Source organism: Arachis hypogaea, chromosome 18, assembly GCF_003086295.3.
Source record: "Arachis hypogaea cultivar Tifrunner chromosome 18, arahy.Tifrunner.gnm2.J5K5, whole genome shotgun sequence".
Taxonomy (NCBI): Eukaryota; Viridiplantae; Streptophyta; class Magnoliopsida; order Fabales; family Fabaceae; genus Arachis; species Arachis hypogaea.
The window spans coordinates 124104142-124131207 of record NC_092053.1 but is presented as its reverse complement, the minus strand read 5'-3'; the positions used below and the strand labels follow the sequence as shown (position 1 = coordinate 124131207).

General features: G+C 33.7%; 1 protein-coding gene across 1 annotated transcript; it reads right to left on the bottom strand.

Moving 5' to 3' along the window:
• Positions 1 to 6257: 6257 nt before the first annotated feature.
• Positions 6258 to 8563, bottom strand: LOC112772547 (hydroquinone glucosyltransferase). The gene is made up of 2 exons (XM_025817514.3): positions 7941 to 8563; positions 6258 to 7421 (listed from the first exon to the last, which is right to left on the bottom strand). The coding sequence occupies exons 1-2, from the start codon at positions 8419 to 8421 to the stop codon at positions 6487 to 6489; spliced, it is 1416 nt and encodes a 471-aa protein (XP_025673299.1). The 5' UTR covers positions 8422 to 8563; the 3' UTR covers positions 6258 to 6486.
• Positions 8564 to 27066: the final 18503 nt, after the last annotated feature.

Genomic DNA, 27066 nt, shown 5'->3' with positions numbered 1-27066 from the left:
TCGGGTTATTATGTCGGCACTTATTTAAAAAATAATTGAGTGATAAAAGTCATTCAATCAAGATAGTTGTGTGGGGGATACTTTTCCACTTATGACGAAGAATATTCCTCGTGCAATAATAGTAAATTTTGAATGTTTGCATGTGTTTTTGCTTAACTTTTTGTATTAAACAAATAGTAACCTAAAAGTTAATAGCATAAAATGAATAGTATAATAGTTATATACAATTGATATACAATTAATTTTTGATGGAATCCAATTTTAAGATTTAAACTCATCATTACCGTCATTTAATTGTATAAATGAAATCATTAAGCAATAAGAATATAATACATAATGAAATAAAAATGTAATTGACATGGTTGTTATATGTCATTATTGTATAGAACATATATTGAGATTTGAATATAACTAATAAATCAGTAAATATTAGTTACAAAAAATATAAATGCAAAAGTATGTTGAATAAAATATATAATTTTATTTGTGTAAGTAGAGAACTTTGAAAAAGTTAGCAAAATTGATATGTGAGTTTGTACTTAGATTGATTGAAAACCGAGTTTTTGTTTTTGTTTTTTTTGTTTTTGTCGGATTGGTTGAAAGCCGAGTTTGTTCTCGGATTGATTATGACATGTGAAATATTATGATACGTTAGATTAAAATTTGATAAAATGTATTAAATAAAATCTTAAACAAGATTGTTGAAATTGGTTCAAAAATTTGAATGTAATTCAAGTTTTATGAACCTGAGGGGAGTAGGAATTATTTTACTCGCTCCCCACAGACGGCGCCAATTGTTCTTGCTGAGTTTGGCCAGTGTATAGCTCGTCTGTCGATGAATGTCTTCAAACTTCTCGTCGGGATGAGTTATACGTCGGCAATAAGAGAACAAGGGGGTGGGTACCTGCAAAAGACACTCCGACGCTCAAGTCAGTAAGTGTTTAAGAGGTATAAGAATAATTCTATGAATATAGAATGTAAGACATGAAATAGAAGTTATTATGTGTTGTGTGTAATAATTCTATGAATATAGAATGTAAGACATGATATAGAACTTATAGAACTTATCATGTTGCCCCCTTAGAATTAGATATAGAAAGTTCCTTAGCTTTTATAGGCATAGAATTGATAAATGATATTCATGTTATGATCGTTTGGTCATTAAGATTGAAATGATGGTCATTAAGTCGGTAATGAAGGTGTGGGTTACAAGCAAAGAATAAATGATAATTAATGCCGAGTTATAACTCATAATGCACAATAAAGACCGAGTTATAAGGTGACGGATCAATTTCTAATCACAAAATCTCTAAAAATAAGCTAAACTAAAACCGAAAAGGATATTGTAATTAATTCTATTTACAGAAAAGATTCATAAGATAAATTAGGAATCTGATTTTGATTTAATCTAGTCAACACTCCCCCTCAAGTTGGCTTGAAGATATCCTTCATTGACAGCTTGCTTATTATGCTATCAAAGGTCTTCTTGAGTAATCCTTTAGTTAGAACATCTGCCAATTGTTCCGTGGTCGGAACATATGGGATGCAAATCTGTCCTCTCTCAATCTTTTCCTTTATAAAATGCTTGTCAACTTCAACATGTTTAGTTCTATCATGTAGAACTGGATTATGGGCAATAGAAATTGCAGATTTGTTGTCACAATACAACTTTATTGGTGGAGAAATGGGAACCTTTAGTTCTTGTAGGATTTTCTCTACCCATAGTGCTTCACATATTCCATGAGCCACTGTTCTAAACTCAGCTTCTGCACTACTTCGTGCCACAATACTCTGCTTTTTACTCCTCCAACTAACCAGGTTTCCTCCAACAAAGGTGCAATACCCAGATGTTGACCTTCTATCAATGACATTCCCAGCCCAATCTGCATCTGTATAGACTTCTACTTGAAGATGTCCATAGTTTTTGTAGAGTAACCCTTTCTCAGGCGACCCCTTCAAGTACCTTAGGATTCTAAAGACAGCGTCCATGTGTTCTCGGCCAGGTGAATGCATAAACTGGCTTATCATGCTCACAGCAAAGGCTATATCCGGGCGTGTATGGGATAAATAGATTAGCCTCCCCACTAACCGCTGATATCTCCCTTTGTCCATTATATTTTTTGGTTCAGTTGGCTTCAATTTTAAGTTAAGCTCTATAGGTGTTTCAGCAGCTTTACAACCAAGTAATCCCGTCTCTTTTAAAAGATCTAGGATGTACTTTCTTTGGTTCATAAAAATGCCTTCCTTAGACCTTGCAAATTCAATTCCAAAGAAGTATTTTAATGAGCCAAGTTCTTTGATTTCAAAAGCTTTGGCAAGCTTTTCTTTCAAGTCTTTTAGCTCCAAGCTATCATCACCTGTCAGAATAATGTCATCCACATATACAATTAAGATGGCAGTTTTATTAACTGCTGAATGTTTATAGAAAAGTGTATGGCCAGCTTGGCTTTGAGTATAACCAAGTCCCTTCACCACCATTTCAAGTCGTTCAAACCAAGCTCTTGGGGATTGTTTCAATCCATAGAGAGATCTCTTTAGTTTGCACACTTTATTCCTCCCTAGTTTAGCCTCAAATCCAGGTGGAAGTTTCATGAACACCTCTTCCTCTAGCTCCCCATTCAGAAAATCATTCTTTACATCCAATTGATGTAAAGGCCAATTGTAATTCGCAGCAAGAGATAAGAGAATCCGCACAGAGTTGAGTTTAGCAACTGGAGCAAAGGTCTCTCGATAATCTACTCCATAGGTTTGTGTAAATCCCCTAGCTACTAACCTAGCCTTATACCTCTCTATGCTTCCATCAGCATTGCACTTGATGTTGAAAACTCACCTGCAGCCAACCAATTTTGTATTCTGTGGCAGATCTACAATCTCCCAAGTTTCATTCTTCTTGAGTGCATGCCACTCTTCCATCACTGTTAATTTTCAATTGAGATCATCTAGTGCTTCCTCTATATTCCTAGGCTCAAACAGATTTGTAATTTCAGAAGTAAAAGCTCGATGTTTTTGAGAGAGATAAGAGACATAATTGGAAATAGAATGGTTGGTGCTGGTTTTGAGTACTTTTTTGGTGCAGGTTCTGGTTTCTTTCCTAAGGGCTATTGGCAAATTATTATTAGAAGTAGCAATTTCAGATTTACCTGGAAGATCCTTAGGTACTACAGTTGGGTTGTCTTCAGGGTTTTCAGATTGGGTTGGTATAGAGATGATGAGCTGGTCTCTATTCTTCTTGGGATATTTTCAAACATAACATCGAAGCTCCTTTTCTTATTATGGTATTTCTTTTTCTGTTTGTGTTCCAACTAATTCTACCACAATTTCAGAATTGATTTTCATATCTTTTTTGGCAATTATTTTAGAATTTGTTTGATCAGTGAAAGTTGTATCCTCAATATGTAAGATAGGAGTGGGTAAAGGTTCATGCAAAAAATTTTCTTCACTTAGACTCTTTCCCTGAAGAAATTTTTTCTGAAAAAATGTTTCATATTCCAAAAAAGTAACATCCATGCTCACATGACATTTCTTTGTGTGTGGATTGAAACATTTATAACCCTTTTGACTTGGAAAATAGCTAATAAAAATGTATTTTTCTGCCCTTGGATCAAGTTTACTTTGGGGTGAAGGTGTATGCAAAAATACAGTACAACCAAATACTTTTAAAGGTAAATCAGAATGCAACTTACATGTTGGAAAATTCTTTTTGAAAATATCCAACGGTGTGCAGTAATTTAACACACGCGTAGGCATTCGATTTATGAGATAAGCTGCTGTTAGGACAGCATCTCCCCATAAATACTTTGGAACATTACCCTCAAGCATAATGGCACATGCTACTTCAAGAAGATGTTTATTCTTCCTTTCAGCAATGCCATTTTGTTGGGGTGTATTGGGACATGTAAATTGATGTTGAATACCTTTTTTTTTTTGAAGAAATTCATCAAGATTTTTGTTAAAGAATTTAGTACCATTATCACTTCTTAATATTGAAATTTTTATGTCAAATTGAGTTTTTACCATTTTTGAAAAATACTGAAAAATTTTAGAAACCTTAGATTTTTCATGTATGAGATAGATCTAACATAGTCGTGTGTGGTCATCGATAAAAGTCACAAACTATTTCTTTTCAAATTGAGTTGTTATTTTCGATGGACCCCATACATCACTATGAATCAACTGGAAAGGTTTAGATCCATGACAAGGTTGAGAGTAGTAAGGAACTCTATGACTTTTTGCACGAATACAACTTTCACATTTAAGTAAGGAAGAATCAATATTCTTAAACAGACTTGGAAACAAATGTTTGAGATATAGAAAATTAGGGTGTCCTAGTCTATTGTGCCAGAGCATTATTTGGTCCTTTATAAGCATAGAACTTATACCACTAAATCCTTGAGCTACTTTATCTTCCGAAATATCCTCAAAATGATAGAGTCCGTCTATCATCTTAGCACTGCTAATCATCTTCCCCGAGGTCCGGTCTTAAAAAATACCATGAGTGTCAAAAAATGCCACAGCACAATTGGAATTATTGCAGATTTTACTAATAGAGAGAAGATTACAAGAAAGCTTTGGTACATGTAGGACATTTCTTAGGTCAATGTTTTTGGACATTTTAATTGTACCTTTTTCAGCAATGGATGAAAAACTACCATCAGCAACTCTAATTTTCTCATTTTCAAAAGAAGGAGAATAAGTTTTAAATAAAGGAGAGAAGCTGGTCATATGGTCAGATGCACCTGAATTGACAATCCATGGTGTATTCAAGTTTGAGGCGTAGTTAAGGGACATAGGAATACTAAAATTACCTGTTTGAGCCAAAGAACCACTAGAAGTACTAGATACAGAACTGAAATTTAACAGCCTTATGAGCTGCTCAACCCGTTCCTTACTCAAGGATGATTTTTCAGCCTCATGAGTAGTTGGGGTAGAACGTATTTTGGGACCAGGTTTGCTGCCTTTAAGATGTGCTGGTTTTTCATGAATCTTTCAGCAGGTTTCTCGGGTGTGACGAGGTTTATTGCAGTGGTCACACCAAAGATTGGAGGGATGCTTCTGATTTGATGAATTTTTAAGTGCAGCAAGTGCCACAAAGAGTGCATTAGACTCCAAAGAAGTCTGTTCAGTCTTGCCTTTTTCCATCATCACAGCTCTACGAGTTTTCTCTCTTCTAACCTCAGCAAAAACTTCTCCAATTGAGGGTAGCTGGGTAGGATTGCTCTTCCAATAATTCTGCCACGAACTTCATCTAGCTCCACATTGAGGCATGCAAGAAATTGAAATATCCTCCCTTCTTCCACTATTTGTTGGTGGTGTTTGGCATTAGCGGCTGAAATCCACTTATAGTTATTGAAGTGGTCAAGGTCTTGCCACACCCGCTTCAATGTGTGGAAATATTTGGTGACATTATCACTCCCTTGTTGAATTTCTCTAACTTTTAGAATAAGTTCATAAATCCGGGATTTATTCCCAAGATCAAAATACATTTCCTTGACACTATCCCACAATTCTTTGACAGTGGTATAGTACATATAGTTACTACTGATATCCTCCTCCATTGAGTTTACCAGCCATGTCATCACCATGGAATTTTCGGTATCCCACACATTATATTGTGTGTCAGTGACATTAGGCTGGCTTCGCTCACCGGTGAGGTATCCAATCTTCCCTCTTCCACGAATGTACATCTGAACTGATTGAGACCACCTAAGGTAGTTTGACCCATTGAGTCGAAATGTGGTGATCTGAACTGAATGGGAGTCACCACTAACTAGTACCCGTTGCTCAGATTTTAAATCTGATGGAGTAGGAGTGGTGTTCTCCTTTTGTTCATGATTAATGACTGAGGAACTGTCAGCCATATCTATAAATCAAAGGCACAGTGCAGAAATTCTGCTCTGATACCAACTTGAAGTGTTTGAATATTATGTATATTCAAATGTACAGGAAATCATCTCTTTATAGAGGAATTACAGAAATAGAAATAACTAGAAAATGAAAAAAATACTAGCCTAAAATAAGGAAAGATTTCTAATCATAAAATCTCTAAAAAGAAGCTAAACTAAAACCGAAAAGAATATTATAATTAATTCTATTTACAGAAAAGATTCATGAAATAAATTAGGAATATGATTTTGATTTGATCTAGTCAACAAGATATTATTTCTTTCATCTCAACTCTCAAGCTTGATTAAGAGAAGTGTTACTTTTATGGGTATATTATGTCTTAATGTTCTTAAGAATTTCTAAATGCAAGAAAATGAAAACTAAAGTTATTATGATTATAAACTTTGAAGAACAAGTCTATGAATTGATCTAGGGAAGTTTCACCAAGTTACCTTATTTCTAAGAGTTACAGAAACCTCTAAATTTTCTAAATAATTGATTAAGCTTTTTTTAACATGAATAAAGCTAAGAAAATAACCGGAAAAATACATATAAACTTGTACAGTGTATATTTAACAAAATATATTAGACCCTTCTATTTCCCTAATTCTTCATCAAATGAACAGCAAATTGGGCTAGAATTTTATTCTGAGATCCTTCTTCTTGCAAGCTTTCAGTTGCAACGTTCTTTAAACTTTGCATCCTTCTCCTAATTTCCCTATATTCTTCATCCTCCATCAACCTTCTTATAACGCAAGCAACTTCCTCTCTTTCCACTAAACCATTTTCATTAGCCTTTACCCTTAGTGCCACTTTGAGATCCTCACAAAGAAAAATTGCACTCATTTTTTGTTCAGCAAATAGAGGCCAAGCTATTAATGGAACCCCATTCATGACACCCTCAAGTACCGAGTTCCATCCACAATGTGTTAAAAACCCACCAATTGCATGGTGATTAAGAATTTGAGCTTGAGGTGCCCATAAAGGAACCACCAAACCTTGTTTCTTGGTCCTATCCAAGAACCCAGATGGTAAGAACCGTAAAGGGTCTCCACCATTATTGTTATTACCACTAAGGTAAGAAGCATTTGCTGATTCACTTGGTGCTCTTATAACCCACAAGAATTTTTTGCCACTAAGCTCCAAACCCATGGCAAGCTCATTCAATTGGTCTTGTGATAATGTCCCACCACTTCCAAAGCACACATAAATAACAGAATTTGGTACATGATTGTCCAGCCATGTTAAACATTGATCAAAATTTGCTTCATTACCTGAACCGTTTTGTATAATGGGTCCAACCGGATAAACCATTGGATAGCCTCTTCCTTCCTCTGTCAATTCTCTTATAGGCCCTGGTTCAATTTCTCTAAAACTATTCACTAAGATCCCATCAGCAAAACGTAGTTGTTTGCATCGTTGAAGAAAATTTCTATATAGTTCGCTGTTTCGATCTTGCACCGGGTTTGGAAGATCTCTACCGGGGACAGGCACGCAACCGGGTATTCGAACCGGCTCTGATATCTCTTTGAACTCCCCTGTTACATTTTTGTTTTGAAAGAAGAAATTAACACAATAAAATGGAACTTATTATAACATAGGGTAAAGTATTATTTTGGTCTACAACGTTTGGGTCGAATCCTAATTTAGTTTCTAATGTTTCAAACGTTCTATTTTAATCCTAAAAACTTTTAAACCTCCTATTCAATTGATCACTAATATAAAAATTTTTCTTTTGATTTTGAAGAAGTGATGATTATTTGTTAGGATTTGAAATTTTGTTAAAAAAAATGGAGGAAAGCAGTGTTATAAGAAAGTTTTTATTATATTTTATTAACACATGAAAGAATATATAACTTCATAAGTAACGTTATTAGTGTCCACGTTATTTATTTTGTTAACTTAGAGTCAACTTTAATGGTAGGATCATATTAAATCTATTTAAAATTATTTGAAACAGAAATAAAACATTTGAAAGAATTTGACCCAAACGTTAAGGACTAAAATAGGACTTTACCAGTAACATAAACAACCACAAAAAATAAAGACATATTCACCTATTACAGTCTCATCCAGTTTTGGTAGAAAGAAGCAAAAGGAGAGTGTCATAGCTGTTGAGGGACAGTAAACAAAAGACAACAAGTTCATTTCCTTTGCAAGAATAAGTGCATCGATTGCAAAAAGGTCAGCAACAATTGCAACAAGCCTAGAGGTTGAAGTCAACGACATCAAAGCATGGCGAATCGATGGCAGAGAACGAGAGACGACGATTTGTGCGGTGAGTGCTATTGGAGCCTCTTGTGGTAGCTCTTGGTTGTGGATTGGGGGAAGGAATGTGTAGTTTATGGTTGAAGGGAGTGATTGAAGGATGGCTTTGGAGGCTTCTGAAGGAGACCCGTTATTGGCAATTGTGGGAATAAGGAGTGTGACATGGATGCCATTGGGGAGCTTCACAATTCTTTTTGCAAACTCAATGATTGAAGCAACATGGCTGAAACCTGGACTTGGAATAACAACTACCCGGGTTGGCTTCTCCATGTCATTGATTTATGCTTTTGGAAGTTGGAACTTGGAAGGACATATTTATAAGGAAAAATTCTCGGGCTTTTGCTTATCCAAGTTTATAGGGCTACGTAAGAATAGCTTTAAACAAAGATTTTATTTTTGATACAATGACAATAAAAAGATTTATTTAGTTATGTATGAGTTTATATTGATATATTTTTTTATGATAATTTACTTGGTCAATGTTAAAAATATATAGCTATGTTTATTAACATGGAGTTATGTGATTAAATACACATATAAAATTATTTTACATTGAGAGAGTATATTAAAATTAAATTATTTAATTAAGTTCACATATTTAGATAATTTTTTAAATAGTGTATTTAAATATTAATTATTTTGTTTTATGTGATAATATAAAATTAAGTGTCTAACACAAAAATTAAATTATTTTGCTAAAAGTTTTAGATAAATTGTATAGTCTTTTATTGCACATAAAAATATTGCTCAATATTGTTTGACAATTAATTATTCGTTTATTTTTTATTATAATTTCCTCTTTTCTTTAACATTTTTTTTTGTTATAAATTAATATAAAAGAATATTTTTCTTCTATGATGTATATAAGAATTTATGGATAACAAAAATATTCATGAAAGCAAGTATCGTTCGATTATCCGCGACAAAATTAAATGGGGACTCAGTGATATTTTCACAGAGATAGGAACCCATCTCCATGTATTAAGAGGAAGGTGCTCATCCCATGAGAATCTGCAAAATTTCTACAAAGAGAAATTTACTAAAATACTTTCGTTATATATAAGTTATAAGTTGTCATATTTGTATTTAATTATGTTAAATTGTGTTTAAAATTTTAGATTATGATATCTTATATTAAACTTTGTAGAATTTTTTAAGGATTATGGTATGTGTTTTGTGTTAAATTTTTTTATAAAAATTTTAAAAGCAATACCCATTTATATCATAGTCTTTGTGCTTTTGTGTTCCTTGTCGCGAGCTAGGATCATACCATTCACATTTAAATACGCACACCTTGTACATAGTGCGACAGAAAGTCAGAAATATTCTAATTCAATTATGTTGTGCAACACACCAAATCAATCTGAATGACCACCTCCTGAATCTCCGCGAACCCAAATTCCAGTGTTATCTGTTTTCTTCCTTATCGACCACTGTAAGTTATGGAACCGATATTCATTAATATTGTACATCGGGTAGCTAGTGGCCTTATTCATTGGGCCCAACTAAGTGCAACTAGTTTTGAATCTGTTGTGTCAGATAGATGCACGCTGACGTATTCTCTAAACCAACGTGAAAAGTTGTTCCATGACGTATTAGGATTTGCCTCTTGAAATAACTTATATGATAGAATAGGATAAAAAAATTTTGATTACATTAAGAAGTTAGAATGTTAATGATTGCAATATTTACGAGGACTTAATAAACTCACATGAGGTACGGTGAAATCTGGTCATAGTCAGTGACGGATCCAGAAAATTTTTTCAGTGGGGGCAAAATATATATAATATAATAATAATTTTTATAATTATACTATGATGTCATAAAATAGGAATATTCTTTAAATTATTTAACCAATAAATTAAAATAAAATAATAATTCAAAATAATAACAAATAATTTAGAATTCCATTCTTCTAGGTTTCATATTTTAAAAAGATTGAATAATCTTTTCATTATCAATACAATCAAATGTCTCTCTTTCTATGTATGTCACTAAACAATCATTTAAAAATTCATCTCCTATACGATTACGAAGTCGACTCTTTATGATGTTCATAGCAGAAAAAGTTCTTTCAACTGATGCAGTTGCTACGGGCAAAACTAAAGCTAATTTCAAAAGAAGAAACACTAATGGATAAAATTATAAATCTAAGTTAATTAATTAATAAAAAAATTTACAATTCTACGCAAATTAAAAATTAAAATATAAAATTATAAATACAAAATTGATAAACATATGTCATTTAAATAAATTTCCAACCACAACAAAATAATTTTCAGTCTCTTGTCAGCCATTCATTTCTTTGCCTTATCATTGCTTAAAGAGGATGCTTGTGATTTTGTGAATTCCAATCAAAAGGAAGGTAATCAAGCTGCTATGAAAGAATTAAAAATACCAAATCTGATGCAACAAATAGAATGCTTCATGTTAATCAACAAATGTGTATCAGATCATTAAAAGGAATCATCAGAAGATTTCTACATCCAAAAATTCAAAATCAATATTAGTTGATTATTGACTGAATTTTTAATAAATTAAACTTGCAAGTACATCAAAACAAATTAAGTCTTAAAAAATAATTAACAAACAAATTAATCAAACTAAACTTGCAATTACATCAGAACAAATTTAAATATTCAATCACAAATTCACAATTAACAAACCAACTAAATCAATTATCAAACAACAATAAAACAAATAAGTGAATACATAGAATTGCAGATCGGTGAATCATGATTCATGAATGTACCAAAAAAAATCCAAGATTGAATTTGAACAGCTGAACTCTAGGAACTAGAAAGCAAAAGTGTAGAACTCAGTAGGCAGTAGCCAGTGACGGATCTGTGCGGCGTTCAGCGGCAGCAGGACAAAAGGCAGGCGTTCTCTGATGAAGCCTGAAGAGTGAAGAGTGAAAACCAAAGAGAGAAGAGGATCGCAGATTTGCAGTATTCGAAGAAGAAGGACGGTCGATCGATGAAGAAGAAGGCAAAAGGGAACGCGGAGATGTGGAGACACGGCAGTGACTTTGGAGACAAGAGGGCGGAGAGCCGGAGACGTCAGCGGGGAGAGAGCCGTGACACTGGCTGAGATGCGGAGTAGCTCTGGTCTCTGGAGACAAGAGTGCCGAGTGCGGGCTGCGATTCTACGAAGGCTGGAGGCTACGAAGTGCGAAGCCTGGAGGCCTGGAATAGATGAAGAAGATTGGGGAAAAAGAAGGTTAGGGATTTGATTTGGGGTGGGGTCAAAACAAATTATATAATGAGGGCATTTAAGATATTTTACTAAGAACTACTAAGTAATTTCTGAAATTTCACTGGGGGCAGTTTCCCCCACTACTCAATGAATGCATCCGTCCCTGGTCACAGTTAAGCACCATATGCAGATGTGCAGCATTGATCTCCTTCTGCTCTAACCAGTAGTCACTGCCTGCATCCATTGCAGCTTCTTCCGAAGTAAAGATTGGGTATGTTGTTTCACCCGATAATGATTCTCCCCTCTCATCGTTTCATGCAACCTTATTCTATGTGACTCAATATGATACTGAAAATAGAATGAGCAAAATACGAATGTTTTCTTAGCTAGCAATGTTTCGCAGATGATTCCCTCAATTCGAGTCCTGTTCTTCATAGTGCGCTTGAATGAACCAATCATCGGCTCAAATGGGTACATCCACCAAAATTGAACTGGCCCACATATTAATGCTTCAAACGGTAGGTGGACCGCTAAGTGTTCTATAACTTCAAAAAAGGATGGAGGAAATATCCTCTCTAGCTTATAAAGTATGATGTGAATGTTCTTGTCCATGACTATGAGATCATTAATGTTAAGTTTGGTAGCACATAACTCCCTAAAGAACTCACTTATTTCTGTGAGGAGTTTTCAGACGTTGGTTGGAAGTTCTCTGAACGTGACCGGAAGCAAAGACTCCATGAAAACGTGACAATCATGGCTCTTCAACCTAGCAAGCCTACCCTGTGACATGTTTATACAACCGCTCAAGTTAGAGACATAACCATCAAGAAACCCCAATCCCTAATCCACCAACAAATATTTTTCCTCTGTTCCTTTGTTAGAGCGAACACCATCTTTGGTTTATCCCACTGCCCATTATCAAGTCTCCTTAAGTTCATATCTAGCCGCCTACAAATGTCCATCAAGTCTAACCGCCCCTTATCGTTATCCTTTGTTCGCTTATCGTCCATTACTGTGTGCATGATATTATCGAACACGTTTTTCTCAATGTGCATCACATCAAGACAATGTCGAACCAATTTATCTCTCCAATAAAGCAACTCCCAAAATATACTCTGTTTAGTCCAATTATGCTCCCTGCCATATTTTGGAGGTCTCAAACCTGCCCCGTTTTTTATGATCTTTGGGATTCTACTGACACGATGCCAAACTTGCCTACCACTCATCTTCACGGGTGCCTTTTGGTGTTCAGTTGTATTCTTTTTGAACGAGTCCTTGTTGCGCTAAAAAGGATGATCCATGTCGAGGAATCTTCGATGGCAATCATACCACGAATTCTTACAACCATTGGTCAACCAAAATTCCTTTGTATCCTCCATACAAATGGGACATGCCAGACGGCTCTGAGTGGACCAACCTGACAACATCTCGTACGCAGAAAAGTCGTTAATGATCCACATCCATGCAGCACGCAGTTGGGAGTTTGTCTTTGTCGAAATATCATACGTTTCGACACCTTGGATCCACAAGTTCATTAACTCATCCACCAAGGGTAGCAAAAAGACATCTATTTTGGCCTTTGGATTGTTGGGACCAGATATGATGCAATTTAGGAACATGTACGGGTCTTTCATGCACATTTCTAGACTCATGTTATACAGCATCACGACTACAGGCTAACAAAAGTATGCGTTCCTGAAATTGGAATTCAGTGCGAACCCGTTAGAGCATAAAACTATTTCTAACATTTCTCGGCTCACTCGCAAATAAAGGATGGACCCGATCGAATTGCTTCCAGGCTTCTCCATGTGATGGGTGCGTCATGATTCCATCATCTCTCTTGTTGTTACTATGCTAGGTCATGTGAGGGGCCGAACTCATCGATGCATACAATCGTTTCATTGGAACTCTCTTTAACCGGCGTTTATCAATCTGTTCTCTCTCAACTTGGAACCTTGGTGATTTACAGAATCTTTATTCAGTTAGGTCTGCATCCCCCTTGCAATACAGCATACACCCATTCAAACAACAAATCAACTTTCAACGAATTTAGACCTAATTTCAAAACTAGTTTCTTTACTTCGTAGTGGTTTTGGAAGATACCAGAGATCCTGACAGGTACCATTTTGTTGCAAAGGGTGGCCTACTTATCAAAAGACTCTTGCATATGATTTGATTTTGACTTAATACTCATCATTCTAACACATGCAGACAACTCTGCATGAACGCTTCCCTCAAACAACGGTCTCACAGCAGATTCTAACAGATGATAAAATATCTTTGCCTCTGGGTTAGGCTCTTGTTCATCCTTTTCCTGCTCCAAAACACCTGTTGGATCAAACACTATCTCGTTGTATCTCTCTTGGTTATCCGCCTAAGTCATGTCTTCCATGTTTAGTTCTCTTTCCACCCAAACACTCGTTGATCGACAGTCAGACCTATTGAAATTCAAGCCAGGCCTATTAATTCGTTGTTCGTCCAATTCTCCGTGCTCCTTCCACATGCAATACCCATCCTTGAACCCATTACGGTAAAGGTGAAGTGTTATATCCGCAGGTCCTAACCACTTAGTCAGCCCTTTTCATACGGATACCTAGATACCCCTTCAGACCTAAACGGTTCCATGCTGAACACATTCCCAATAAACACCTCAACCCCCTCAAAGAATTCAGGTTTTAATCCCCCATTATCTCTATCATACATCCATAGACGATGACTTGGAATCATTTTGAATCACACACCCTAGAATTCGACGGACAAGACAAAATTATTAAAGTTTTTACAAAATCCGGTAAAGCATACCCTATAATTAGAATCTTCTGCAAACTAAACAAGTTTTAAAACAAATTGCTCTCGCCAGAACTTTCCCTTAACTCAGAGACATCCATCAAATAAGTATAACAATTTTCACAAAGGGAACAAGTGCAAGCATATATTAGAACAAACACAAATTCAATAACATATCAAATCCTAACCTCTCTAGTGCGCAACCCCTTATAACTCCACAATTTTTCAACAAACAAGGGTTTTGAGAAGGTGCATCTACGCTACCTTTTCCCACTTTCGTCCTAAAACGTTATCCTAGGAAAAGTAAGTCGAATATAAAACTTAAACAATTAATTATAGTTAAAGATAGAAAACCTATCTAAAACACAGATGCACAAAATACGGAAGAACCAAAATCTAATTAATCTGAGAGAAATAGCACCGTCCTAATAAAAAAGAAAACTTATTCAACTCACAAGGTGAAACTAATTAATTCAACAAACAACACAAAGTCGAACACTATTAATCTCACCCTACTTAACCTACATTAACTTAATTATAATTTCTATTTACATTAAATTAACATAAGAAATCCTAATTACAAGCTGTATTGCCCTATTTTAATCAATAATTTGATAATAAAATACATAAACAAGTCCTATACTCAGAAAAAAACTGTGAAAACTAAAAACCACAAACCAAACCCTAACCACAAACTCCATTACCATAATTTAATCAACAATTTGAAAAAATACCTAACAAAACTGTAAAGTCACAAAAAAAAATCTGAAAAATAGTAAAAAAAATATACCAAATCCTAATCACAAACTTCATTACACTAACTTAATCAATAATTTCATAAGCTATTTAACAAAAAAAACTCTAAACTCACATAAAAATCTTAATAAAATTAAAAAACTATGTCAAACTTATCTTTGATGGTGGCTGCAGGATGCTGGAGCATTGATAGTACCAGTAGTGACGGCGACACTGACGGTAGTGGCCACCTAGAACAGTGGCGCCATTCCCAACCTCCCCAGCAGTGACCGACAGCTCCAGCAGCGACAACATCCAACGGCGGTGGCACCAGAGGCTCTGGCAGGTGACGGCAACGCCGGCAGCACCTCCTTCGACGGCGGAGCACCAGAGAGAGAGAGAGAGAGAGAGAGAGAGAGAGAGAGAGAGAGAGAGAGAGAGAGAGAGAGAGAGAGAGGTGTGTAGAGTAGAAAATGAACTCGGACAAGTGAGGGAGGAAGGATTCGCATTTGATTTTTAAACCAGTTTACCGACGGTAAATTGGTGAAATGCAACGTTTCATTAAATCAATTTACCGTCGGCAAAATTCGACGGTAACTTCGCCGGTAATTGTGGCGCCAGCAAAATCATATTTTGTGCCACTAATTACCGTCGGATTTAGCGTCAGAATGTCAAATCTGATGGTAAACATTTTCGAAAACTCTAAACTACCTTGTATCCGACACAAAACTTGCCACTAAATCTGCCAGTAACCATCGATGCTGAATTCGATAGTAAACCTGACAGTTCTCAGCGTTTTTCTTGTAGTGCTCCCTCACGAACGCAACGCCTTCTCATAGTGCGTGTTTGTTTTTATTTTTAAATTTTTTTAAATATTTTTTTTTATTTCTAAATAAATGAATGTTTCTTTCCATAATTTTTTTATGTGGATTACTAGATGTTTTTTTCTTAAATTTCGAGGGAGTGCATTCTTTTTTTTTTATTTAACTGTTTTTTTATATGTTTCTTCTATAGAGTTTTAGATGTTTTTTTTAATAAATAAATGTTTTTTTACGTAAATTATTGAATTTTTTTTTTGTTAGATTTTTGAATTTTTTTTGTGGAAGAGAAGTGAAGACACGGCGGTGCATTTTTTTAAATTTAAAAAGTTAGATCAAATTTATTAGTATTCTAATTAATTACCTAGATGAACCGATATTAAAAACTTTATTTTAGAGCTTTCCATTCAAACTGAAGGGTCATAGGGTTAAAGGTGATAATTTCCCGTTATTTATTTCATGAAATTTGGGAGCTAGGACTAAGGAGATCCACGTATAAGGCTTGATGGTCCTTTTTTTTTTATGACGGTCAAAAAATTATAATAAAAACATTATGTACTTGGTGCATTATTGCCGTGGAAGAAACATATACATAATTTGACGTAAGCTCATACGCAAGAGTTTTAATTATATTAAGAGCATACTATTAAAAATGTATTTTTAAAAGATAAAAACAAGAAAAAAATATTCTCAAAAAGTATGAGTCATTATACGGATTTTTTATTTAAATAAATTAAATAAATATATTAATTATTAAAATAAATAATTATAAAAATTATTATCAAAATTTCTTCTCCAATTTTATCTCGTTTATAGTGTAAACGAGATAAATTTATATGTATCTCATCTACACTGTAATCGAAATACATGTTAAATTAAGATGTTTACAGTGTAAACGAGATATTATAAGACAAATTCTCAACTGCTATAAAAAAATGTGCAATCCTTAGCATTCTTCACATATATTTCTAACAGTTTTTTTTTAATAAACCAAATAACAGCAAAAAAATACACACAAAAGTACTATACATTAACAAGTCATACAAGCATCAATTTTACAATACATCATTCATAATCTAGTACATAAAATTAACAACAACATACTCTACATAATAAACTATAAGACATCATCGGTGGTGGGATCCTGATAAAGGAGCCGATGTCCAGTCCCACATGGGGGAGGCTGTGTCTGGCGTTGAGGTCGGCTGAGTCGAGGGTTTGCATGAGGGTGGGGATGAGCAGAATGATCTTGTGGCTGCTGCGGAGGCAATGGGAGAGGTGGGACGTAGTAGCCTCTGGAGTAAGGAACGGGGGCATACTGGTGTAGTTGAGAATGAGGCTGAGGCAATGGAGCTGCAGAGGGTGTCACCTGAGGACGGGATGTAGTAAGTAAGCGACCATAGTCCACTGACGGTGGAGTCACGTACTGGGCACCGGGTCTCACCCCTGCCCGTATGACGAAAAAGCATCGGAAGATATCTGTTGGCATCCAAGCGAAAGTCTGCATTGGAGCTGATGGGTGATGAAACTTCCCGACACTCCGCTCCTTCCATCGATGCAGGGCCAGCGGTATGAAGCTAAAATACATCTTCGAAGAATATCTCCTCAACTGTCTGCTCCTTCTGATAGTTGCTGGATGGGCCAGCATCATGCCATTTGGGTGGTGAGGCATCCCAGATGGGCCGATGCTGCTGACCTCCTGAACCAGATGGATCACGTGGTGCGGGAGGTGGAGGAGGTGGCGGTGGGAATGAATGGTCGCCTCCTGCGGGGATGTCTCCATGGTCCTCATGTCTGTCGTACTCCGCCTCCTCGTCTGACTCTACATCCAATCGATCCTAGCGAGGCCTGACCCTCTCCTGCCTAACCCCCTCACTTGATCCGCGCTCTCTGGCACCCCTCTCCCTCCTAGTAGGACGCCGGGTGTTATCCCTGACCTCCCTCGCATGCCTACGCCGATCAGAGATGTCCTAGGGAAGGTGGAGAACGTCCCTCGGTTGGCTGGCAGTAGGCTACGTCAGCAGGTAAATCGACTAGTCTCGGATCATTGAGTACGTCCTCGCCTGATAGGTGCCTAACCTGGCAAGAGTCCTGCCACCAATCCTAATACTCCCGGGTCGGCCTATAGTCAACACAATACTGAATAGAGATCTTGCGGCCCTCCTCAAAACGACTCGTCCAGCCATCGCACCACTCAGCAAGTCTCTCAGGCCACCATACATCCTTGTCCCGGCCTGTGGAGGTTAGGAACCCATCGACGTTGACTGGGGTGCCAGGCACTGGCTGCTCTCCATTGAACTGGCGCTTCACCCGGTCAACCTCATGAAACTCGATAATGTTTAAGCAGACGAGGGGATGACTGACATCCATGTCCCCCAATCTGCCTCCTCTACAAACCACGTGCGGTACAGAGCCAGGTCCGCAGGGTCATCATACGGCGTCCACACAAATTGAACCAATAGTTATACAATAAATAAATAATTGATATCCGAAAAAGTAATAATGGACCAAAACACAATTCAGTAACTACATACTTTTATTTCGTTTATTTAAACAACAAAGTCTATATAAACGACTAAAATAAAAGGCTGGTCATTTTAATCATAGTGCCAACCTCGTCCCAACGGAGCTGGTCTATCGCTCAACGTCATCGCAGAACTCTCGCCTCATGCTGGTCTCTGCTCTGCTGCGGCAATCCTACCAACCTGACACCAAGTTCAAGAATTACACGAGTTCATATTAATGAATGTCTTAACAATTTACAAATTCAAAACATGAGCAAGGCATAAACAATTGTTACCTCGCAGCCATAGGATACATGAAAATTTTTCTGTCAGGTGGACACCACTGAGAAAATTCTTGGTATATCTAGGACATCAACAGTAGAGTGCAGTCGGCGATGTTTGTGGCGCCTCGGTGTGCTGCAGAGTACAGTGAATGGTATGTCTAGGCAAGTACCGTTGAGTCCCAAGACAACGCACGACACCGCCCAAAGTCCTGAAGGGGTGGGAGCCAATGTAGATGGACCAAGTTGTTCGACTTGTCCATCATCAGGTAGCCTCCGATGAATAACAAGATGTAATACCTCGCATACTGTCGGAGTGTCTCCGTGTCATCTGTCGATGGCATGCGGTGGACATGGTCTCGCAGCCATACAAACTTCAGCGAGAACGACTACTTCCTCTGAGCCCCCTGCTATGGAACCACTGGAGGCCTGGCACCGAGCAGCCTCTCCACCAACTCTCACGTCTCCGTGCCGTACCACCTGAAGAAGTCACGGAAGCACCCCCCAACTGGGTCCCTGTGTGCGCGTAGTTCAAGGTGGTACGCCACGTCCTGCAGGGTGATAGTAGCCTCACCCCACGGTAGATGGAACGTGTGGGTCTCCGGACGCCATCGCTCGACGAACACCGTAATCAGGGAGTTGTCGAAAGTGAAATTCCTGAGAGGCACCATGCTGCGGAATCCCGCCTCCCTCAGATACGGGATGATAGCGTCGGGTGGAGGAAGCACGTGTGACACTCACCGGGACAGGAGTAGGCGAGGCCTCTGACAAAGAAAAATATTTCACAATTATTAAAAATTTAAAATTTGTATAGATCATCAACATATCAAACTGTCTTGACTATTCCACATATTTTCTTAAAAGAATTTTACACGTATGTACTAACTGAATTTATACTGACACGTCATTTTTTGTTAATATGTACTTTCTTAACTAACATATACAGCCTCACAATAAAGTAATTAATAATCTAACTATCAAACTTTGGCTTAACTTAATAACCTAGTTGTCAAACTTGGATAGTTACTAACTAAATTAATAAATTGAGAAATGTGTGACCAATAAACTAAACATAACTATTAGAAAAGATCTACCCAACATTTAAACTCTAAATTAATAATTATATAGCTAACAACTTAATTATCAAAAAATGATTACCACATTTCTAGAATTACTAATTTCTATCAGTGACCTATTCCTAATAATACAAATTATATTCTAGTTTGTGGCAAGCACCCTAACCATAGCTATACATATATGTGATTACATAAAATTCAAGATAATAGAACTAACCGCAAAGTTGGCTATCCCAGCGGAGTGCCATGTCGCATTCAGCCTGTTGATATCCCGATCACGTACATCTGCGTGAGCCATCTTCCAATTGCTCGATGATAAGGTCAGAAATGGGTAAAAGAGAGGAGAAAGTGGTCGAAAAGTTTAAACTGGGGCCCATAACGTCGCTGTAAACGACATCTATGTATACTCGCGTACCAGCCTTATCTCCTTTACACTGTAAACGAGATAAGGCTGACTCACTTATACCAGCCTTATCTTATTACAATGTAAATGAAATACGTGCAAATTTATCTCGTTTACACTGAAACAAGATAAAATCAGAAAACAAATTTCGATAATATTTTTTATAATTATTTATTTTAATAATTAATACATTTATTTTATTTATTTTAAATAAAAAATCTGTCATTATACACCGTACAAAAAAATAGTAGTAGGTACATCTAATTCAGAAAATTTGGACAACATGAGTAATGATTACAAAAAGTTTTATAATTATATTTTGGTATTTTACAATATGATTAGTATTCAAATTATTTTAACTAAAAATTTAAAAATTATAGTAATCTAAAATAATAAAATACTATTTAAAAGTTTTATATTTTTATTTTATATTTTAAAAATATTAAATAATTTTTTTATTATCAATACAATTAAATATCTTTTTTGATATATGTTATTAATTAAAAATCATTTAAAATATCATAACAAATAAACTTTTTTCAACTAATACGGTAGGAATTGCAATGTGCTAAGGCTTGATTTGGTAAAACTTTTCGAAAAGGTGCTTGTGCTTTTTAAAAGCATAAGTATTTCATTTTGTGTTTGGTAAATAAAAAAAGACCATGTGCTTGTACTTGCAACTTTTAAAAGATCGGAGTACTTTTGAAAGTACTTAAGGTGGAGCTTTTCAAAGTTCACTTGTACTTTTTAAAATTTAAAAGTCTAATATAACCTCATATATTAACTAATTTTTAAATTTAACGCTTAAATTTATATTTTTATAGTATTTTTAAATATTAAAAATTATTTTACCAAACGTAATTGTTGCTACTTGTGTTTATTAAAAATCATTTTTAATTTGATTTACCAAATATAAATGTTACATTTTTTAAAAAACTATCTTTTAAAAACTAGTTTTTATAAGTTACTTTTAATAAGTAAAAGTTTTATCAAACTAGGCCTAACTCAAAGATAAGTTTGAAATGTAATATTAAAATAGGTTCATTAATCAAGTATCATTTTAACACAACAATTTTATATTTTTTGTGGGTCAAATTTGATAAAATAATTTTTAGATTTAATATTTATTCTGTTAATTCTTATAGTTTGATCAAATTTTTATAATTAAAGCTTTTTTAATTGAATTCCTATATTAAATAAAAACTTTTAATTAAGTTTTTTTAACTATTTTTTGTTAAAAAGTATAACTTTTTTGAAATATTTATTTTTGTATTTGATGTTGCAAGAATTATGAAATATTATAAAATTAAATATTTTAGGATTATTTTTTAAAAAAAAATAATAACTAGTAAGAATTTACTTACCAATTTTTATCTAATATAAAAACTCAGTTACAAACTTTTAAACTTTAAAGATGTAAGCAAAAATTTAGTGAAATTATAAAAATTAACATACATGATAATTAAATCTAATTTTAATACTATCCTAATATAATAGTGTCAAATTTAATAAAGCAATAGATACAAATAAATATTAGGCTTTCTTTGTTTAATATTTATTTCCTGTTGACTCTTGTTAATGCATGCTTCACTTTGTTTGGCACACTAGACTCGAGAGGCTGTACCTTCTGTAGCACATATAGAATTAAATATTCCGTTTTAATGAATATATTTATTTTACAATTGTTTTAAATAAAAAAACAGATATAATCAAATATGAAATGTTGTTAAACAGATTTCATTGTACCGAAAGAAAATAAAACAAAATATAATGAAGAAATTCAAGATAAACTTGTAAGAATTTGAGCATTGTGGTTTTATATATTTTTAGGGAATCTTTGCCTCTTCTTGTGTTGTTCCAACATTATTATTGAAAAGAATGTTGAAATTCGAAAGGTAGTAACAGTAGTTAGTACCGAGGAAGAAAAACAAGAAACAAGATAAGAGTAGAGAAGGTATAAACAATTTTGTTATTATGGGATTTAGTTTCTAATTTGCACCAAAAATAAATAATAAACTACAGTTGGATAAATGGTTGGAAGCATTTCTCACTTGTTAGTAGGTGTTTCTAAATTCTGACTTTTGAGGGTTCAATAATTATTGAAGAGGTATTATTTAACAAATAAAGAAAACAAGGTAAGAAAGAGGAGTGAACTCCCAACCCAGTTCTTGATATTTTTTTGAATGACGATATTACAATCTCTTAAAAAAAACAAAGATAGTTTATTTTGGTTTTTATTCGCTGCTTCCGTGATATAACGTAGTCTCTCTGTATGTTTTTTCATCGAATTTCGTTAGAGTGATAATAAAAAATCTAAACCATGTGAATAGTGGGTTACAGATTTAGTCCAAATACATATAAAAATTAAAAACACTCTATAAATTAACTAAATAAAAAAATAACCATCTCAAATTCTAATTTATCAAAGCATTTCACTCAAATACTCTTTTCTTTTTCAATCGGCTGCTACCCCACCTTCATCAATAATCATCCCATTTCACCGTCGCTGCTTGGCTTGTCATACGCCGCTACTGGCGTCGCTCACTCATAGTAAAAATAACCATCTACTTAAAGATAAAAATAATCATTTGCATACCTAATAAATTGAACATCCTATTTTAATTATATATAACTAAAACCAACATATATTGAGCATGATGATTGTTCAAATGTTATGATGTATTAGTTTTGAATTATGATTAATAATTAAAATTACAAAGATCTTATTTGATTTTATTGATAATTATATATGGTAAAGTGAAAATCTATTTATATTATAATTATAAAGATTTTATTTTGTCCAATATTATAATTATTTTCATTTAAGAAATCAATAATCGGTTAAACCCTAATTTTTATAATAATAAATGTCGAAAAGAATTATGATTGAGTTTTTTTTTTTATAGACAAAAGTTGTCAAAAAAATGTCTAAGAATTAGTATATTTCACTATCAATAATTAAAAATATTTCTATTGAGTATTTTTTATAGTCAATAAATATTAAAATAAGTAGTATTATAAAAAAAATATTCTCAAACTTTTCTAGTAAACCATTTTTGATGGTCAATAATTAAAAAGAAGGAAAGATTATTTTTCACAATTATATATCTATATGTCAAAAATATTATTTTTCACAAAATTTTTATTAACATGTTTTGATTGTTAAATGAGCAACGTGAGTCACTTTCTATTATTTTTTGAAGTGCTTAAATATTTTCATTGGTGGATGAATGATTTAAATTTCAATTTGATGAATGAATTTGTAATAAACAAAAATATTGTCTTAGGAATAAATCAGATAACATCTGGTGCAATAAAAGAAAAATTCAAAACTAAGATATACTTTTTGAAATATTTAGTTCGAATAAACTATAAATTTTTTTTTTAAATTATTAAATGGCTGACCAAAAGTACTTCATTTTCTTGTGTTCTTAACTTGCTATCGTCGCATATGTATTATAATAAGCCCTATCATCAACATGAATTAAAATTCTGACCAATTTTCCATGTCATGGATTATTCATCACCTTGGGCCAAGACTTCAATGGGTTTAATTTGACCTTAAAGGGCTATTAGTATTATTGTATTACTATTAGTCAAACCTCAAAATGCTTCCTGAGATTGACGTCGTGCATTGAAATCGTCTCTGAAATTTCAATTGCATTAATTACGTCCCTAAGATTGAAAAAAGTGCATCATATTAGTCCCTGACCCATTTTTCCTTAACAACGTGATGACATGGCTAGATGATGTGGACGATAAGTGACACGTGTCACTCCATAATTTAGCCACGTATAATGATATGATGATGTGGTGACCAGTGACACGTGGCATGCTGATGTGGATAGTTGTGCCACGTGTCACAATGTTATTTGGCCACGTGTCCGTTTGTGCCACGTGTTGCAACAGTATTCGTCCACGTGTTATTCATTATGTCATCATTGTAGATGCACCAAATTAGTCCCTCACTTTGCATTTAGTAACTCATTTTAGTCTCTGAAATTGAATGTCGTGCACCAAACTAGTCTCTTCACCAATTTTTTCTCATTTTTTCTATAAATTCAAAATTCTCAATATTTTTGAATGCATTAATTTCAATTCTATTTTTTCACATGTTATTCAAATAAAAGTGCTTTTATAAAATATTTTTTCTCTTACGAATACCTTAACCGCCGACTTGGAGTTGACGTGAAGGCATTTCAAGCATCTTCACTACTATCTCCGACCTCTTTCAATGCTTTTATAAAATATTTTTTCCTCTTGCGAATACCCATAACCGACGTCTTGGAGTTGACGTGAAGGCATTTCAAGCTTCCCTCATTACCATCTCCGACCTCTTTCGTTTAGACTGTAGAGGTCAAAGATGATAGTGATAGTGCTTGAAGTACCTTCAATCTAACTCATTTACACATAACGAAAACGTGTATTTCATAAGAATAAAAAAATGTATATTTTAATTATTGATTTCTTGTTAAAAGCACATATTTTTTTATGAAAAAAAATATGTCCAATCAATCATATAATTATTTTTTTATAATAACATACTTATATATTACAAAATTTATCAATGTTAAATTATTAAAAAAATTATATAATTAAAACTAAAATTTTAAAATTTTTTATGAAAGTACTTGTATTTAAACGATATATGAAAAAATAGAATTGAAATTAGTGCATTTAAGATATTGAAAATTTTAAATTTAAAAAAAATGAGAAAAAATTGGTGAAGGGACTAGTTTGGTGTAAGACATTCAATTTCAGAGACTAAAATGAGTCACTAAATGCAAAGTGAGGGACTAATTTGGTGCATCTATAATGATGACATAATGGATGACATGTGGACGAATACTGTTGCGACACGTGGCCAAATAACATTGTGACACATGGCACAACTATCCACATCAGCATGCCACGTGTCACTGATCACCACATCATTATATCATTACATGTGGCCAAATCATGGAATGACATGTGTTACTTACCGTCCACGTCATTCAGCCATGTCATCACGTCGTTAAGGGAAAATGGGTTAGGGACTTATATGGTGCACTTTTCTCAATCTTAAGGACGTAATTAGTGCAATTGAAATCTCAGGGACGATTTCAGTACACGACGTCAATTTCAGAGACCATTTTAGGGTTTAACTCGCTAAATAGAAGAAATAATGTACACAATACCACCAAAAAAAAATAAAAAGAAGAAATAATGTAACAAAATCAAATGATAATCTGTTAAATTCAAATGCTTTCTGTTGGAAGTCACCAACATATAGTATAGATATCATATATTAAGTGTTAGCATAAGTGAATATTTTATATTCTTCAGAGGTAGAGATTTCTTGGAACATACTGCTCAAATTAAAAAACTTTACATACATTATGTATATTAATATCAATACTAGTAACTCATATGAAAGTTTTTTTTTTTTTTTTTTTTTTGGTTGGACGAAACTTACATAAAAGGATTAATTTTAGCATATGCATGGTGATATGATATACTTTGTACAGGCCAAGAATTAATTCACATAAATGCTTTCAAGATATTTTAAAATGTGAGAAAAATAAAAAATATATTTTTATTAATGCCAAATAATTTTTGTATTTGATAAACTGTATTTTATCCAAAATTTTGTCAAAATATTTGGATAAGTATTTAAAAAATGCAAACAAAAATTAAAGTGGAACCATAATACATTATTCTCTAAATTTTATTTTCATTTTTAAAATTATTTTTTAGTCATTTATAAAAAAAGTTAAAAAAATCCATTAAAAGTAAAATCATTAAATTTTAATAACAAACTTTTTTATTTTTCTAATCATACTTATGGGAAATTATATTAAAATTTGATCTCTAAATAATTAAACCTATGTTGTGAATATATATTTAACGGTTTAGTATTTTTATTGTGTTTTATAAATTTTTTAAAAATATTTTGGTCGTTAACAAATTTAAAGGATACTTTTCATCAATGATTTGATAATTTGGAAATAGTTTTTTTTGTAGTTTACCCTATTTTGCTTAAATTTCTCACGATTAATGTGTCTTATGTTGTAGGTGAATATCTTAGATACTTTATAGATGATTCAGTACTCTCTCAACATAAAAGAGGGAGAAATTAAAATTATCACATCAAATATTCATATAAAATAATAAAATACGAGGAATTATAAAATTAAGAATTTCAAAAAAAATTCACAACAACTTGTATATGCTTATTTTTTTATTATTTGGGTGAACCTAGCATAAAGTTTATTAATGCATTCTTTCTTCTTTCTTGGATCATTCCCATGGCGTTCCTCACATTCAAGGACAACGCATTTCTTAATGCACTCTTTTGTCTTTCTTAGATCTTCTGCATACTCATCTCGACAATACTTGGTACACTTTCCTAGTGCAGTTCTTCCTCTTCCTCCTGCAATAATATAATAAGATGGAGTTGCCCAAGATTTCATAGGAATATTTTCATGAAATTTAGCACTGCCAATACAAATAAGCACTCCAATCATCAATAATATGATTGCATGCATCACACTAGTCTTGGCCATATAATTCTATGTTCTTTTCTCTCTTAAATCACCTTTTTGTTACACACTAGAATTTATATAGGTTTTAAAATATTCCTTGTTATAGAATTAGAATGTTTCTCAAACATAGTTTGTGTCCTTTCGTTATACAAAACGCTACAAGTTACTAATATAAACAAAAAAATTACTGTTGTTGAGAGAATTTTGAGATATCTAAAAGGGTATTACTAATATTGAGATCATGGGTTACATAGATGTTAATTTTTCTAGAAATAACAAGTGTAATTATCCGTGCCATGCACGTGATAAGATCGAATAAAATATTAAAATGATAATTAAATAAAAAAAATTAGTATTATAAAATTTATAAAAAATAATAATAAATAAAGCAATTCTCTAATAAAATTTTCATTAAAAATTTAAATTGTAAACAAATTAAAAAATTGGTATCAAGGTCAAATTAATAATTTTAAGAATATAACTCATTTAATCTATGTCACGTGTCAAAAATCTAATATATTATAATCTATTCAACGAGTGAGATTAAACATCACGTTTTAAACGTCTTTGCCTGAGTATTTGTCTCTGGCAA